The sequence below is a fragment of the Strix uralensis genome, chromosome 22 (assembly GCF_047716275.1).
Source record: "Strix uralensis isolate ZFMK-TIS-50842 chromosome 22, bStrUra1, whole genome shotgun sequence".
Taxonomy (NCBI): Eukaryota; Metazoa; Chordata; class Aves; order Strigiformes; family Strigidae; genus Strix; species Strix uralensis.
In genome coordinates, this window is record NC_133993.1 from 6557670 (window position 1) to 6573687 (window position 16018).

General features: G+C 62.9%; 1 protein-coding gene across 1 annotated transcript; it reads right to left on the reverse strand.

The window, feature by feature from the left end:
* Positions 1-12385: 12385 nt before the first annotated feature.
* On the reverse strand, positions 12386-14638 carry FZD2 (frizzled class receptor 2). Its single transcript, XM_074891759.1, has one exon. It carries the CDS (start codon positions 14211-14213, stop codon positions 12546-12548), a length of 1668 nt encoding a protein of 555 aa, XP_074747860.1. The 5' UTR covers positions 14214-14638; the 3' UTR covers positions 12386-12545.
* Positions 14639-16018: the final 1380 nt, after the last annotated feature.

Genomic DNA, 16018 nt, shown 5'->3' on the forward strand with positions numbered 1-16018 from the left:
GGTTGAAGAGGACAAACCCTGCACTCGGCAGTGAGCAGAGATGGAGATTTTTTTTTTCCATGAAAATATGAACTGGGAGAGGCTGGTGGGGGCATCGGAAGGGAAGGAACTGGTGGAAGTGGGTCTGGGTTTTTGGTAGGGGATATGGCCAGCAAGAGCTTCACTTCCAGGCTGTGCCAGGGGACGGTGGGGGGGGTCACCCAGCCCCGCGTTCCCCCCTCGGGGGGTCGGTGGGTGTCTGCGTGGCCGCTCAACCCTCAGCTCCAACCTCCAGCGGTGGGGAAAGCCCAGCGAGCAGACAGCAGGAACCACAACCATGGGGCTGGTGCTGAGCCCTGATGCGCTGCGCAGCTCATCACACTGATGGGCAGATCCCACAGCGCCGCACGGCTCCAGCCCTGTGTCCCCACAACCGCCGCTTTAAAAACCTCTCGGACAGAGGGGTGACACATTTTGGGGATAAAAGCCCCGGCGGCTCCAAGGAGGAAACGGAGCGGGGATTTTTGGTGGATGAAGGGCCGGGGGCTGCGGTGGAGCCACAGCCCGGGGTGCCGTGGGTGAAGCATCAGGGTCCACGGCTGGGAAACCCCACATGTGCCAGGCAGCATCCCAGCCAGCCCCCCCCCAGTTCTTAAACCAGCCACCACATTTAATTCATCCACCCCCCAAAAAAAGAGCATGAAATGGGGTTTGAACCACAGTTTGCAAAAAAAAGACAAACCACGTTCACCCTTGAACCCCGGTGGGTGCGGGCGGGCGTGGCGGCAGAGGGTGGTGCAGGCCAAGGCACCGTGCTGCCGCGCCGCCTGTGATCTGTCCGTCTGTCCGTCCGTCCCAGCCGGCCCTTTCCTTGCCCCGGCTCCCATGGGACAGGGGGGGTGCATCTGCCTGCACCCACCGAGGAGGGAGACGAAGGCGAGCGGGGCGCTTCGCTGTGCTGGAGGGTGAGTTCTTTCCCTGCCTTGAGAATAATAATAGTTAATAAAAAGTGGTGGTTTGGGCCAAGGGAATGTTTTGTTCAACCTGAATCAGCTGTTTTGGGGTAAAATTGGTGGAAATAGGGAGTGTGATTCAGGTAGCGCCAGTGCCCTGGCAGTGCAGGGGTTAAACCCTGCTCGGGGTGATGCTGGGTTTTGGGGTGCCCTCTGATGGGTGGCCCTGGGGACAGGGGGACACGGTCCCACAGGAGGCAGGGGTTGCTCCCAAGTTTCCATTTTGAGGGTGCCATGTCCCCCCCTACCCCAGCCCTGGGAACCCTCTTGCCCTGGGCTCAGGCTGAGTAATCAGAGCTGGATTCTGGGGATCGGGCTGGGCAGTGAGGAGGGGTCACCCCGGGGGTCCCCTTGGCGGTGGCTCCTCTGGTCCCCAGACAGGGCAGGGACAGCCCTAGTGGCTGTTAAGCCCCTCCCCTTCCCCACGTGTGGCTTTACTTACTGTGAGCATTCTGTCTGCCCATCAGTAGGGACCAGAGTGAACATAAGGGTCAGCGCTCCTGAGTGGGGATGACCCTGGGGCTGGCCTGGAGGGGGTGTGTGTGTGTGCGCGCACGCGCGAGTCTGTGCAGACATGGGTGCGCGTGCGTGTGCGCTTGCACGTGTGCACGTGTGTGTGCAGTGTGCGGGCAGTGTTTGAACACGCGGGTGTGGGAGTGTGCAGAGGAGCACGTGTGCGCAGTGCAGGGGTGCAAGGCAGCTGGGCAGTGCGGGGGGCAGTGTGAGGGGGCAGTGTGAGGGTGCAGTGTGAGGGTGCAGTGCAGGTGCAGTGCAGGGTGCAGTGTGAGGGTGCAGTGCAGGTGCAGTGCAGTGCAGTGTGAGGGTGCAGTGTGAGGGTGCAGTGTGAGGATGCATTGCAGGGTGCAGTGTGAAGGTGCAGTGCAAGTGCAGTGCAGTGCAGTGCAGGGTGCAGTGTGAGGGTGCAGTGTGAGGGTGCAGTGCAGGTGCAGTGCAGGGTGCAGTGTGAAGGTGCAGTGCAGGTGCAGTGCAGGTGCAGTGTGAAGGTGCAGTGCAGGTGCAGTGCAGGGTGCAGTGCAGGGTGCAGTGTGAGAGTGCAGTGCAGGTGCAGTGCAGGGTGCAGTGCAGGGTGCAGTGCAGTGCAGTGCAGGTGCAGTGCAGGGTGCAGTGCAGGGTGCAGTGCAGTGCAGTGCAGGTGCAGTGCAGGTGCAGTGCAGGGTGCAGTGCAGTGCAGTGCAGGTGCAGTGTGAGGGTGCAGTGCAGGGTGCAGGGTGCCAGGCGGTGGGTGCCCGTGGGGGTGCAGAGCCGCCCACCAGCGCAGGGGGTCAGGCAGCACCCGGCGGCCTCACACGCACCCGAGAGCACCCTAAAACCTGCTGGGGTGGAGCAGGAGCCCCAGCACCCACCGCGGCAGGGGAGGGGGGGCCCACCCTGGCACCCTGCGAGCGCAGGCCCGGGGCGACCATGTCCCTCACCCCACAGGCCCACGGGCCAGCGCAGGACCCACGGCTGGATTTGGCCTCGGTGGGAGCCCGGGTGTGGAGGTGGGGTGTGCCCAGGGGTGCTGGTGTGGGCGCACGTGTGTGCATGGCGTGTGCATGGTGTGTAAATGGCATGTGCATGGCGTGACCATGGTGTGTGCATGGCATGTACATGGTGTGTCCATGGCATGTGCATGACGTGTCCATGGTGTGTGCATGGCATGTGCCTGGTGTGTGCATGGTGTGTCCATGGCATGTGCATGGCATGTCCATGGCATGTCCATGGCGTGTGCATGGTGTGTGCATGGTGTGTGCATGGTGTGTCCATGGCGTGTGCATGGTGTGTGCATGGCATGTGCATGGTGTGTCCATGGTGTGTGCATGGCATGTCCATGGTGTGTGCTTGGTGGTTCCATGGCATGTCCATGGTGTGTCCATTGTGTGTCCATTGTGTGTCCATGGCATGTCCATGGCGTGTCCATGGCGTGTCCATGGTGTATGCATGGCATGTCCATGGCATGTCCATGGCATGTCCATGACGTGTCCATTGTGTGTCCATGGCATGTCCATCATGTGTCCATGGTGTGTCCATGGTCTGTCCATGGTCTGTACCCAGTGCATGATCTGTGCATGGCATGTGCATGGTGCGTGCATGCACGGGTGTGAGATGTGCATGTGTGTGCACACGTGCAGTGCATGTGCATGTGTGTGTGGGGTGTCCGTGCCCGGATTTGTGCATGTGTGTGCGTACATGTGTGACGCATGCATGCACATGTGTGTGCTTTGCGTGTGTCTGTGTGTGTCTGTGTGCTCCGGGTGTGCGCAGCTCTGTGCACTGTGTGTGTGTCTGGGGGGGTACAAACGTGCGGGGGGGGGGGGTGTACCCCAACCTGGCATGTGTGCACACGCGTGTGTTTTTAAGCACGTGTGAGTGCGTGTGTGTGCACGGGGGGTGCGCACTGAGCGCACACACATGTGCATGTGTTGTACATACCTGTACCACGCGTGCACGGGGGGTGCCGTGTGGTGTACGCGATGCGTGCGTGCACACCTGCGTCCCTGCGTGTGCACGGTGCTCCCCTGTGTACACGACACACGTGTGCACCCGTGGGTGCCCAGGGACCCTCAGACAGGCCGGCTGCCGCTGGGGGCTCCAGGAGAGGCCCAACATGGGCCTTGGGGCCATCGCGAGGGCCCTGGGCTGGTGTGGGGGAACCTCTTCACCCTGGAGGGGCTCCAGCATCAGGGAAACCTCCACCACGAGGAACCTCCTGTGGGGGGAATCGCCATCGTTTGGAAAAGTTATGGGGGGAAACTTCATGGTGGGGAACCTCCATCATGGGGGAACCTCCATTGTGGGGGAACCTCCACCACAGGAGAGCCTCCATCACGGGGGGAACCTTAATTTTGGGGGAATCTCCATTGTGGGGTGAACCTCCATTGTGGGGAACCTCCGTCATGGGGGAACCTCCGTCATGGGGGAACCTCCGTCATGGGGGACATCTTAGTTTTGGGGGAATCTCCATTGTGGGGTGAACCTCCATCATGGGGGAACCTCCATCATGGGGGAACCTTAATTTTGGGGGAATCTCCATTGTGGGGGAACCTCCACCACAGGAGAGCCTCCATCACGGGGGGAACCTTAATTTTGGGGGAATCTCCATTGTGGGGGGACCTCCACCACAGGAGAACCTCCATCATGGGGGGAACCTTAATTTTGGGGAAAACTCCATTATGGGGTGAACCTTCATTGTGGGAGAAACCTCCATCATGGGGGAACCTCATGTTGTGGGGAAACATCCATCAGGGAAACCTCCATTGTGGGGGGAACCCTCGTCATGGGGGAACCTCCATCAGGGGGACACCCTCTGTCATAGGGGAAACCCCTATCATGGGGGGAATCTCTACCTTGAAGGAGCCTCCATCACAGGGGAGACCTCCAGTGTCTGTGTGTGCTCCACGTGCATACGTGTGCATACGTGCACTCGTGTGTGCGTCTGTGCTTGGGTGTGCTTGTGCACACCTGTGCCTCTGCGTGTGCCTGTCCCGGTGTGCCCAGACGTGCTCAGGCAGGCGGGTGCACACCAACACAGAGCTGTGTGCATGCAGCACAGTGCCCACACGTGTGTGTGCATGTGCAGGCCCCTGTGTGAACACACGCGTGAACATCTGCTCCATTCACAGAATCCCAGAATCATCCAGGTTGGAAAAGCCCTTGAAGCTCCTCCAGCCCCACCATGAACCTCCCCCTGACCGTTCCCAACTCCACCAGATCCCTCAGCGCTGGGTCAACCCGACTCTTCAACCCCTCCAGGGATGGGGACTCCCCCCCTGCCCTGGGCAGCCCATTCCAACGCCCAACAACCCCTTCTGCAAAGAAATCCTTCCTAAGAGCCAGTCTGACCCTGCCCTGGCGCAGCTTGAGGCCATTCCCTCTTGTCCTGCCGCTGGTTCCTTGGCTCAAGAGACTCCTCCCCCCTCTCTGCACCCTCCTTTCAGGGAGTTGCAGAGGGCCAGGAGGTCTCCCCTCAGCCTCCTCTTCTCCAGACTAAACCCCCCCAGTTCCCTCAGCCGCTCCCCATCAGACCTGTGCTCCAGACCCTGCACCAGCTCCGTTGCCCTTCTCTGGACACGCTCGAGTCATTCAACGGCCTTTTTGGAGTGAGGGGCCCAAACCTGAACCCACTCACCGAGGTGCGGCCTCACCAGTGCCAAGCCCGGGGGTGACAACACCCCCACACCAGGCCCCTGCTTGCTGCGTGTCCCCTGTGCCCGTGACCGGGGCTCACCGTGCCACCGCTGCCCTGGCACGTAGCTGGGGGCCCCCCATCCCTCTTCCTCCTCCTCCTCCTCCTCCTCAGCCCTGTATTTGCTGCGGCTCGGCCGGCAGCGGCGGGGCTGTGTCAGAGCTGGAGGCCATGGGGGGTGCTGCCGCCGTGGGGGGGGGGAAAGGCTGAGAACGGGCCAGCTCGTTACACTGCCCCGGGGCTGGCGGGTGGTGACGCTGACACACACGTGTGCACATGTGTGGGGGTCCCTGCGGGGGAGCTCCGGGGGCACGGGGAGCCCCAGGCACCCCGAGCACACGCGTGGCCTTGCACACGCGTGGCCGCCCCACATGCAGCCCATGGGAGATGTGCTCAGCCCCCCACATCCCCGGGGCCTTCCCTGCTGCACACACCCATTTGCACACCCGCTCACAAGCACGTCTGTGGTGCGTGCATCCCCTCCTTGCACACGTGTGCACACCCCTCCACACGTTTCTCAAGTGCATACGCTCCCCTCACACCCCTCCACACACCCCTCGCACACCCGCCCCGCTGCACGCTCACACGTGCTCCCTCGTGCACATACACGTGCACTGATGCCTTCCCCTTTCACACACACTTGCTCTTCGTGGCGTGTAGCTCCCCTTACACACACGGTCCCCCTTGCACACACGCTCACACTTCCATTCACCCCTCCTTGCACACTCAAGTGCCTCCCCCTTGCATGCACAATCCTGTTGCACACACCCGATCCCGTTTGTACACCCATCTGTGCACACACACGTACTCCTCTTCCACACCCGCCTTGCACAGACACTCTCCCCCTTGCACCCCCCAGTATGCACCCCCTTTGCACACCCCATGCACCCTCACTCCCCTCTGCACACAGACGTGCTCCCTGGTGCACGCAACCTCCTTGCACACCCCCTCTTTGCACATACACACTCTCCCCCTCCCACTCCTTGCACATCCCCCCTCACACACCCCTTTGTGCACATATGCCCCTCCCTTGCACACACACCCTTTGCACACACACACTACCCCTTCCACACACCCCCTGCACACCCCCTTGCACGCTCTTCCTTTGCACACACACTCTCCCCCTTCCACACTCCCTTGCACACCCATCCGCTCCCCCTTTCACACCCCCTTGAGCACACTCCCCTCCCTTGTGCACACACACTCCCCTTGGGACACCCCCCCTCGCTTGCGCTCCCCCTTGCACACCCCCACACCCCCCTTTGCACACACAATCTCCCCCCCTTGCACACATCTCTCTCTTTGCATTCCCCCTTGCACACACACTCCCACCCTCCCTCCTCCCTTGCACACCTCCGCTCCCCCCGTGCTCCCCCTTGCACACACACTCCCCCTACCCCTTTGCACCCCCCTACCCCCCCACACTCCCCCTCGCACCCCCCCCGCATTCCCCTTGCACACCCCCCTCCCTTGCACTCCCCCACCTCCCAGTGCTCCCCCTTGCACACCCCCACCCTTGCACTCCCCGTTACACACACCCCCCCACCCCCTTTCGCTCCCCCCTTGCACACACCCCCCACCCCCCCGCACTCCCCCTCTCACTCCTCCCCTACACCCCCCCGTGCTCCCCCCGTGCACACCCCCCTCCCTTGCACTCCCCCTTGCACACACACCCCCCCAGCCCCTCTCGCTCCCCTTGCCCCCCCCCGCTCCCCCCGCACGCCCCCGCCCCGGGGCCGGGATGCATCAGGCGCCGCAGCCGCCCCTAATCGACTCCAGCTGCAAAAACATTCCCCGCAGTCAGAGGCGCCGCCGCCTCCGGAGCCGCCCCCCGCCCGGGCCAGGCCGGATTCCTCCCCCCGGCCCCCCCATTCCCTCCCCCCCGGCCCGGGCCAGCTGCGCCGGAACCGCGTGGCCGTGGGGCAGCCCCACGGGTGGGCCCCGCAGGGGCGGGGAGGGGGGGTCACCGTGGGTCGGGGGTGGGACGGGGCAGCCCCGGGGGGGGGGGAACCGTGTTCTCCGGAGGGGGCGTGGGGTGGAGGTGGGGGACCACGCTCACCCCTCCCACGTTCTCCAGGAGGTACCTCGGGATGGAGACGGGGTCCCGTTCCCACCCCACTCCCACCCATCGCCCGTTCGCCAGGAGGGGTGTTGGGATGGAAATGGGGTTCCATTGCCACCCGTCCCGCGTTCTCCAGGAGGTACACCAGGATGGAGAGGGGTCCCTGCCCACCCATCCCACTCCCATCCATCCCCTGCTCTCCAGGAGGGATGTTGGGGTGCTGGGATGTTCTCCAGGAGGCACACCAGGATGGAGAGGGGTCCCTGCCCACCCATCCCGTGTCCATCCATCCCATGTTCTGTGTGGGGTGCTGGGATGGAGACAGGGTCCCATGACCCCCCATCCCACTTCCATCCTTCCCCCATTCTCCAGGAGGAATACTGGGATGGAGACGGGGTCCCACGCCCACCCATCCCATGTCCATCCATCCCATGTTCTCCAGGAGGTACACCAGGATGGAGAGGGGTCCCTGCCCACCCATCCCACTCCCATCCATCCCCTGCTCTCCAGGAGGGATGTTGGGGTGCTGGGATGTTCTCCAGGAGGCACACCAGGATGGAGAGGGGTCCCTGCCCACCCATCCCATGTCCATCCATCCCATGTCCATCCATCCCATGTTCTGTGTGGGGTGCTGGGATGGAGATGAGGTCCCATGCCCACCCATCCCACTCCCATCCTTCCCCGGTTCTCCAGGAGGGATGCTGGGATGAAGATGGGGCACCACATCCACGTGTCCCCCGTTCTGAAGGAAGGACTCTGGGAATGGGCGGAGGTAGGGCGGTGGGATGGAGACGGGTCCCACATCCACCCATCCCACACCACCAGGGCAGGGTGGTGGGATGGAGGGAGGATTCTCCATCTGCCTTGGGAAACCCAGCCCTCATTAGGGACATCCCTAATTGCCGGGGGGGCACATGCTGCTTTCTGGCAGCTTCGTCTCCTTTAAGAGCGGTGCAGCGAGGAGCCGAATTTAGCCGGCGCGGCCGCCTGTCCTCCTGGCGTCCAGCCAGGGCTCTGCCGGCCTCGGCGAGATCCTGCTCCAGTGCCTGTGGCCGGGGGGGGGACAACAGGGCCGGGGGGCCGGGAACACCCAGAGGGGGGCCCACCCTGTCTACAGCACCCATGGGTGCTGGTTCCTGTTGGTCTCAGATTCCTGCTGGCTTCATACTCGTGGAGGTTAAGGTACATGGAGCTGTGAGCAGGCAGCTGCCTGCAAGTTGGGGACAGCCAGCGATGTCCCCACTGAGGCCCCGGGACCTGTCACGACGTTAAGGCCTAACAGAAATGGTTGGTGGGGACATGTGAGACGTCCCTCGTCACCTCCCTGCTCCCCGTCACCTTCCTCTGCCACCCACCCGTGTCACTCCTGGGGACACAGGACGAGAGGGGACAGTGGCAAGGGAGGGGGGGTGGGGGGGGGTGGACCCTGCTGCTCTGAGGGAATTGTCACCCTGGGGCTGAGCTGGTGGGACGGGTCCCCACGGAACAAAGGGGGGGAGTCCCCGGGGGACAGTGGGTGGGACAGCCTGGGGGACAGGGGAGCCTGAGGGCCATGGGGACAGGACTGCCCCTCCTGGGGAACAGGGGACAGGAGAGCCCATGGATGTGGGGGCAGGAGAACTTGTGGCCAGGGGATGGGGAGCCCCTGGTCCAGGGGACAGGAGTGACCATGGCCTGAGGGACAGGAGCACTGAGACAGCCAGCGCTGGGGACATCCCATGACCCATCCTTCTCCCAGTGACACCAGTTCCTTTCTCCAGCACCCCTTTCCCTGCACTGGTTTTGCCCCCAGGGCCTTCTCCTTGCCCGGTCAGAGCCCCACAGCTGACCTGCCCATGGCTGCTTCTCCTGGGGACCCCCCTGTCCCTGTCGGCACAAGCCCTGTGAGCCTCCCTGGACACTGGTGTGACGAGTTGTGGGTGCTCTGGGGCCAGGCAGGGTGGGTGTTTGCCGGGGTGGGAGGGGCCAGGGTGCACTTTAATTGACTTCTGCCGCATTGGGCAGCTGTGAAAACAGAGCGGGGCTCATTAGGGGACATCAAAGGACCCCCAGCACGGCCGGGCGGGGGGACACAGCGGGACACGCCACCGGCGTTTGCTCCCTCTTCTCTTGGCTTAAAAGAGGCAGAGGAGGATGGGAGTCACCAGCCTGGGAGGGCTGGGGCTCAGCCTGGGCAGTGAGGAGGTCCCTGGCCCCTGGCCCCTCGCCCCTGTCCCCTGGCCCTGGGGTTAGCTGGTCCTGGTGGGACACATTCTCTGGGTTAGCCAGACCGGGGGTGACCTGTCCCCAGGGTGACCTGGACATGGAGCGACCCATCCCCAGGGTGTCCCAGACCTGGGGTGACCCTTCCCCAGGGTGACCTGGACCCCTCCCCAAGATTAGCTGGTCCCAGGGTGACCTGTCCCCAGGGTTAGCCTGACCCAGGGTGACCCATCCCCGGGGTGACAGACCAGAGGACAGAGGGAGGGACACACTGACCGTTGCTTGCTGACACCCTCCAGCTCCTTCCCCACAGCCCCGAGAACCAAAAACCTCCAAAAAAACCTCCAACTCCCCCCCCCCCCAAGACTTCTGAAAGGCCCTGGGCTGAGCCACACGGCTGCTGCCGGGACAGGATCCAGCCCAACTCCACCAATTCCAGCTCCAAACCCCAACAGACGTTGCAGGAGCCTGTGGGGCTGGGGAAGGGGGACACGTACACAGACCCCCGGGTGGGTCCCAGCAGCACCCACGGGGTGCTCAGCACCCCCAGAGCTCAGCCGCTGGGTGCAGCCTCTGTAATCCCAGCCCTGTTTTCCAAAGCCGGGACACCGAAGCCTTTAAAAAAAATTCATCTCCCAGCTCCTGCATTCCTGGGTGGAGAGTTTACATTCCCCCCGTCCCCCGGCGATCCGCGCTTCGCCTCTGGAAAACAAAGCGGCCTTGGGTGGGATCTGCCTTTCGGGGAGCGGGACCCTCCAGCCCCATAACGAGAACCAGCCGAGGGGCAGCACCCCTAGGCCAGAGCACCCAGCGCCAGGGCTGGATTCGGCCCTGGGATCCCCTATGGCGAGGGTGAACCCACCCATGCGATGGTACCTCTGGGTGCACGTGGGGGTTGAGGGGTGCAGGGGGGGGTCCCCAAGTCCCCTTGGCTGAGGCTCGTCCTGCCAACGGCACCACCAGCGTGGTTTCCCCCCCCCCCGGGAGGGAGGCAAAGACATCGGCAGCAATAAAATCAACCCCATTTTAATTCCCATTTCAAGAGCCACCAAAGCTGGGGGGGGGCAGGGGGGGTCCCAGCCAGCCCAGCCCCTCCCTCAAACTGCTTCTCCAAACCATGGAGCAGGGAGGGGGGAAAAAAACCCTGGATACGTTTCCCCCCTCTTCTCTCCCCCCTTCCAAGTCATCGCTGGAAAATTAAACCGGATCCAAAGAGTTTTTCCTTTCCAAAATGTGCTGGAGAGGCGCTGCCTTAACCCTTTCGGCTCCTGCTTTTCCCTTTGCCAGAGAATTGGGATTTTTAAGAGGCTTTTGGGATCGTCCCGGGGCTTTGCTGGCAAAAAGGGGAACGGCTCAATTTGCCTGCAAACCCCCTTTGTGCTCAGAGGATTCAAAAATCTCCCAAAACGATGGAGATGAGACACTTCAGGGCTTCCCAGGGCTGGTTTTGGGGCACCAGTGGGGTCAGCACTTCCCCAGCCAGGTCTCCCTCTCCATTTTGGGAAGAGTATTTTTTTAATTTCAATTAAATGCAGCTGATTAAATCCATCCTTCCCCTCCCCGAGCTCCGCGCCAGCCCCCCTCCAGCTGAAACTCCCCACAGCCCATCTCCAGCATCGCCCAAATCCCGACAAACCGAACCAGAGCTGGGACCCACTTCGCTCCGGAGACTCGGGATCGGGGCCCACACACAGCCAAAAACCCCTAATCCTATAGAAAATGTGAGCTATTTCCTCCGGGGGGGCACAAAAGACCACCCCCCCTCCCACTACAAACCAAAAAAATCCTTATTTTTCGGGTTAAGTAGATATTTTTTCCCCCTGCCAAGCGCTTTGTTCCAGCTGGAGGGAGATGCTGGCTCATCCCCACGGTGCGATGGAAGTGGGGGGCCCGGCAGCACCCATGGGGACCCCCCCCCCCATTTAATTCTTGATTTTTTTGGTGGAAAAAAAAGCCCTCAGGAATAAGTTAGCATTTTGTTTGACTCGATTGTATTTGCAAAAAGACTGTTTAAAAAGTTATTTGGGAGGAAAAGTCTGTGGCCAAGTTGGGGGGGGGGTACAGGCAGAGACCCCAGCCCCGGCTGGCCGGGGGGGACACGACAGCCCCGTCACAGCATCTTTTGGGAGCGAGCGAAGGGGGGGGGACAATAAAAAATCCGTTTTCTTGGGGAGCTTCCAAAAGGAGAGAGGGATTTTTATTGGGTTTTTTAAAATTTTTTTTTGCCCCTTTTTCCAGGAGCCGGCGGAGCAGCTCGTGCCCGGGGAGAGCCGGCCCGGAGCGGGCAGGGGGCGGGCAGGGAGCGCGCAGGGAGCGCGCAGGGAGCGCGCAGGGCCGCGGCCCCTCGGCCAACGCCGACAGCCCCGGCGGCTCCGCGGGGCGGGGGAAGCCAGCGCGGGGAGCGGAGAGGGGGGACGGGAACCCTCGCACAGTCTCGGCAGCTTTTATTCCTTTTTCTCCTCTTTTCCCCCCCTTTTTTCTCCTCTTTTCCCCCCCTTTTTTCTCCTCTTTTCCCCCCCTTTTTTCTCCCCCCCCTTTTTTCTCCCTTTCCCCCCATTTTTTCTCCCTCCCTTTTTTCTCTCCTTTTTCTCTCTCCCTGTTTTCCTCTTATCTCCTTTTTCTCTCCCTTTTCTCCTTTTCCCCCTCCTTTTTCTTTTTCCCCCCTCTTTTTCCCTCCCTTTTCTCCTATTTTCCCCCTTTCTTTCACTCTCTTTTCTCCTATTTTCCCCTCTTTTATTTCCCCTCCCTTTTCTCCTTCTTTTAAATCTTTTTTTCACTCCCTTTTCTCCATTTTTTTCTTTTCCCCCCTCCCTTTTCTCCTTTTTCTCTCTTTCCCCCTTTTCTCCTTTTTTCCCCCCACCCTTTTCTTTTTTTTCCCTCCCTTTTCTCCTTCTCCCCCGCTTTTTCATGTTTTAAATAGAAATATATAATTAAATTTACAAATGCTATTTACAGGTTTAATTACAAAAAAAAAAAAAAAATCAGAGAGAAAGAGAGACACCCCTTAGACGTTAATAAATCTAAAAATAAAAAATATATAATAAAACCCCCCAACAAAATTCAAGCCAAAGGGCGGCAGCAGCGGCCGGGCTCGGCGGGGGGGTCACACCGTCGTCTCGCCCTGCTTGCTGTTGGTGAGTCGCGTGTAGAACTTCCTCCACGAGTGCAGGGTTTTACCCGACCATATCCAAAAGCCGGAGGTGATGCCCACGATGAGAGTCATGAGATACTTGATCATGTAGACGGTGAAATCGGGGGTCATGCGGGGGGTGAAGTGGAGCGGGCAGGGGATGGCCAAGCTCTTGCAGTTCTGGCTGATCCAGCTGCGCTCCCAGTGCTCGCGGAAAGCCTGCTCGTAGAAATAGCAAGCGATGACGATGGTGGCCGGGACGGTGTAGAGGACGCTGAAGACCCCGATGCGAACCATCAGCCGCTCCAGCTTCTCCGTTTTGGTCCCGCCGTGTTTCATGATGGTGCGGATGCGGAAGAGGGAGACGAAGCCGGCCAGGAGGAAGGAGGTACCGATGAAGAGGTAGACGAAGAGCGGGGCCAACACAAAGCCCCGGAGAGGGTCGATGTTGTTGAGGCCCACGAAGCAGACGCCGCTCAGCAGGTCCCCGTCGATCTGCCCCATGGCCAGGATGGTGATGGTCTTGACGGCCGGCACGGCCCAGGCGGCCAAGTGGAAGTACTGGGAGTTGGCCTCGATGGCCTCGTGGCCCCACTTCATGCCGGCTGCCAGGAACCAGGTGAGGGAGAGGATGACCCACCAGATCGAGCTGGCCATGCTGAAGAAGTAGAGCATCATGAAGAGGATGGTGCAACCTTCCTTCTTGGTGCCTTGTACCACCGTGCGGTAGCCGTCCTCCTGGAAACGCTCGTTGCAGACCACTCTCTCCTCCAGCACGAAGCCGGCGATGTAGGCCACCGACACCATGGTGTAGCACCCCGAGAGGAAGATGATGGGTCGCTCGGGGTAGCGGAAACGCTGCATGTCCACCAGGTAGGTGGTGACGGTGAAGAAGGTGGAGGCACAACACAAGACGGACCAGATGAGGATCCAGATACGGGCGAAACGGATCTCGTCCTCGTTGAAGAACATGTGGCCATCGGGCCGGGTGGGCTCGCAGGGCGCCGCGCAGTCCTTCTCGCCCAAGAACTTGTAGTTGAGGTAGCTGGGCACCTTCAGCGCCCGCGGGCAGTGGAAGGGGTGGTCGAGGGTGGCGTAACGAGGGGCGCCCGGGGTGCCCTGGCCGGCCAACGGCGTGGCACTGGTGAGCAACGCCGGCGAGCCGCCGTCCTCCGAATGGTTCTGCCCCACGCAGATCTGCTCGGCGCCGTGCCGGGGGAAATTCTCGCAACGTAATCGCTCCGGCCATTGGAAACCGAATTTATTCATGAGGGCTTCGCAGCCCTGGCGCGCCCGCTCGCAGATGGAGCGGCAGGGCGGGATGGCCTGCTCCAGCACCGTGCAGACGGGCGCGTACATGGAGCAGAGGAAGAACTTGAGCTCCAACGAGCACTGGACCTTCACCAGGGGGTAGAACTGGTGGACCTCCAACCCCGCGTCCTCCTGGTTGGTGTGACCCAGCAGGTTGGGCATGATGGTCTGGTTGTAGGCGATGTCGGTGCAGAGCGGGATGGAGATGGGCTGGCAGAAGCCGTGGTCGGGGATGGAGATGCCCTTCTCGCCGTGCAGCTGGCTCCGGCACGGCACCAGCACGCTCAGCCCCACCAGCAGCCACCAGGCCAGGGCGGGCAGCACCCCCATGGTGCCCCGAGCTGCTGCGCCCGGATTTACCGTGCCCGGTGCCCGGCTGGCCGGTCCTCCTGCCCGGATCTGCCGTGCCCGGGGCTGCCTGGACGACTCCCGGTGACTCTGGATACGTTCCGGTCCCTCCTGGACGGCTCCCGGTGACTCTGGATACGTTCCGGTCCCTCCTGGACGGCTCCCGGTGTCCCCGTCTACCCTGTGCGGCGGGACGACTCCCGGTGCCCGGACCAGACGCTCCCGGTGCCCGGACCAGACGCTCCCGGTGCTCCGCAGCGCTGCCCCCGCTGCCCCGACCCGGTGCTCCGCGGCGCAGCTCCCGGTCCCGGAGCCCCGGGGGGCCGGTGGCGCTGGCGGGGTGCCGGGGGAAGGGGGGGGGGGGGGGTCCGGGGGGTGCCGGGGGAGCGGAGCGGCCGCACCGGACGCTCCCGCCGCCTTTGTGCGGGGCAGCGCCGCGTCCCCGCCGGGCGGAGCGGCCCCCCCCCGCGCCCCGCCCCCGCCGGGCCCCGCCCCCCCCGCCCCACCAATCACATTCAAACTGCGCGGCCGCCCCGCCCCCCCCCGCCCCGAGCCCAGCCCCCCCCGCCCCCCCCCCCCCCCCGGGGGTCACCGGGCCGGGACCGGCGGGGGGGGGCCGGGACCCCCCGCCGCAAACTTTTTCCGCGCCGTGAAAACTCTCCCCGCGGCGTGGGGTCGGGACGGGGCCGCGGGGAAAAGTCCCTCCCGGTGTCCCCGGCACCCCCCGGTGTTCCCTGGCCCCCCCGTGTCCCTGGCACCCCCCGTGTCCCCGGACCTCCGGTGTCCCCTGGCCCCCCCGGTGTCCCCTGCACCCCCCTTGTCCCCAGCACCCCACTGTGCCCTGCACACCCCTGGTGTCCCCTGCCCCCCATGTCCTCTGCCCCCCCCGTGTCTCCGCACCCCCATGGAGGTGCTCCCCCCACATCCCCCCAACCTGGGACCCACATCCCCCCTGACACGCTGCAGCGGGTCCCCCACTGTCCCCAGGTCCTGCTTTAGGGTGCACTGGGCCAGGATTAGGCCCCGTGGCCCCCTGGCACCCACATGGGTCCCGGCCACCCCCCCAGAACAGGGGTGCCTCACCCCCCACCCCCCTCAGTCCCTGGGTGTCACCCAGGCGGTGCCACCGCCCCATGGGGTGCCCACGGCCACCCTGGGGTGCTGCCAAAGCCAGCACCCTGCAGCCCCACAAGGCCGCTGCACAGCCAGGGGTGTCCCCGGTGTCCCCAGACCAGCCAGGGGTAGTGGGGGACATCCTGTACCCTGCCCCCCCACCCCAGCCCCACATCCCCCACCCCAACCACGGCCATGGCGAAGGGCACCTCTGTCCCCAAAACCAGGGCAGAGGAGGGAGCTGGGGGGGTCGGGACACGCTGGGGGAGTGGGACTGGGACACACTGGGGGATCCAGGACATGCTGGGGGAATCTGGAACATGTTGGGGGGGAACTGGGACACACTGGGAGGTGGACTGGGATGTGCTGGGGGAGGACTGGGACATGCTGGGGGGATTCAGAACATGCCAGGGGGATCTGGGACACACTGGAGGGCACCAGGACACACTGAGGGGGGGCTGGGACACACCGGAGACCCTCATCAGGGAAAGAAACTACAGGCAATCACCCCAAATTTTGGCGGTGGGTGGGGGGCTGCCCTTCCCAAAGCAGCATGCCAAGGAAGGGGCAGATGGGGGGATCTGGCGGGCAGCCCAGCGCCCCCATCCCGCTCCTTTCTGGGGGGGCGAGGGGCTTTCTGCTGGCTGCCTCCTTCCCCTCCGCTGTCCTCCCTC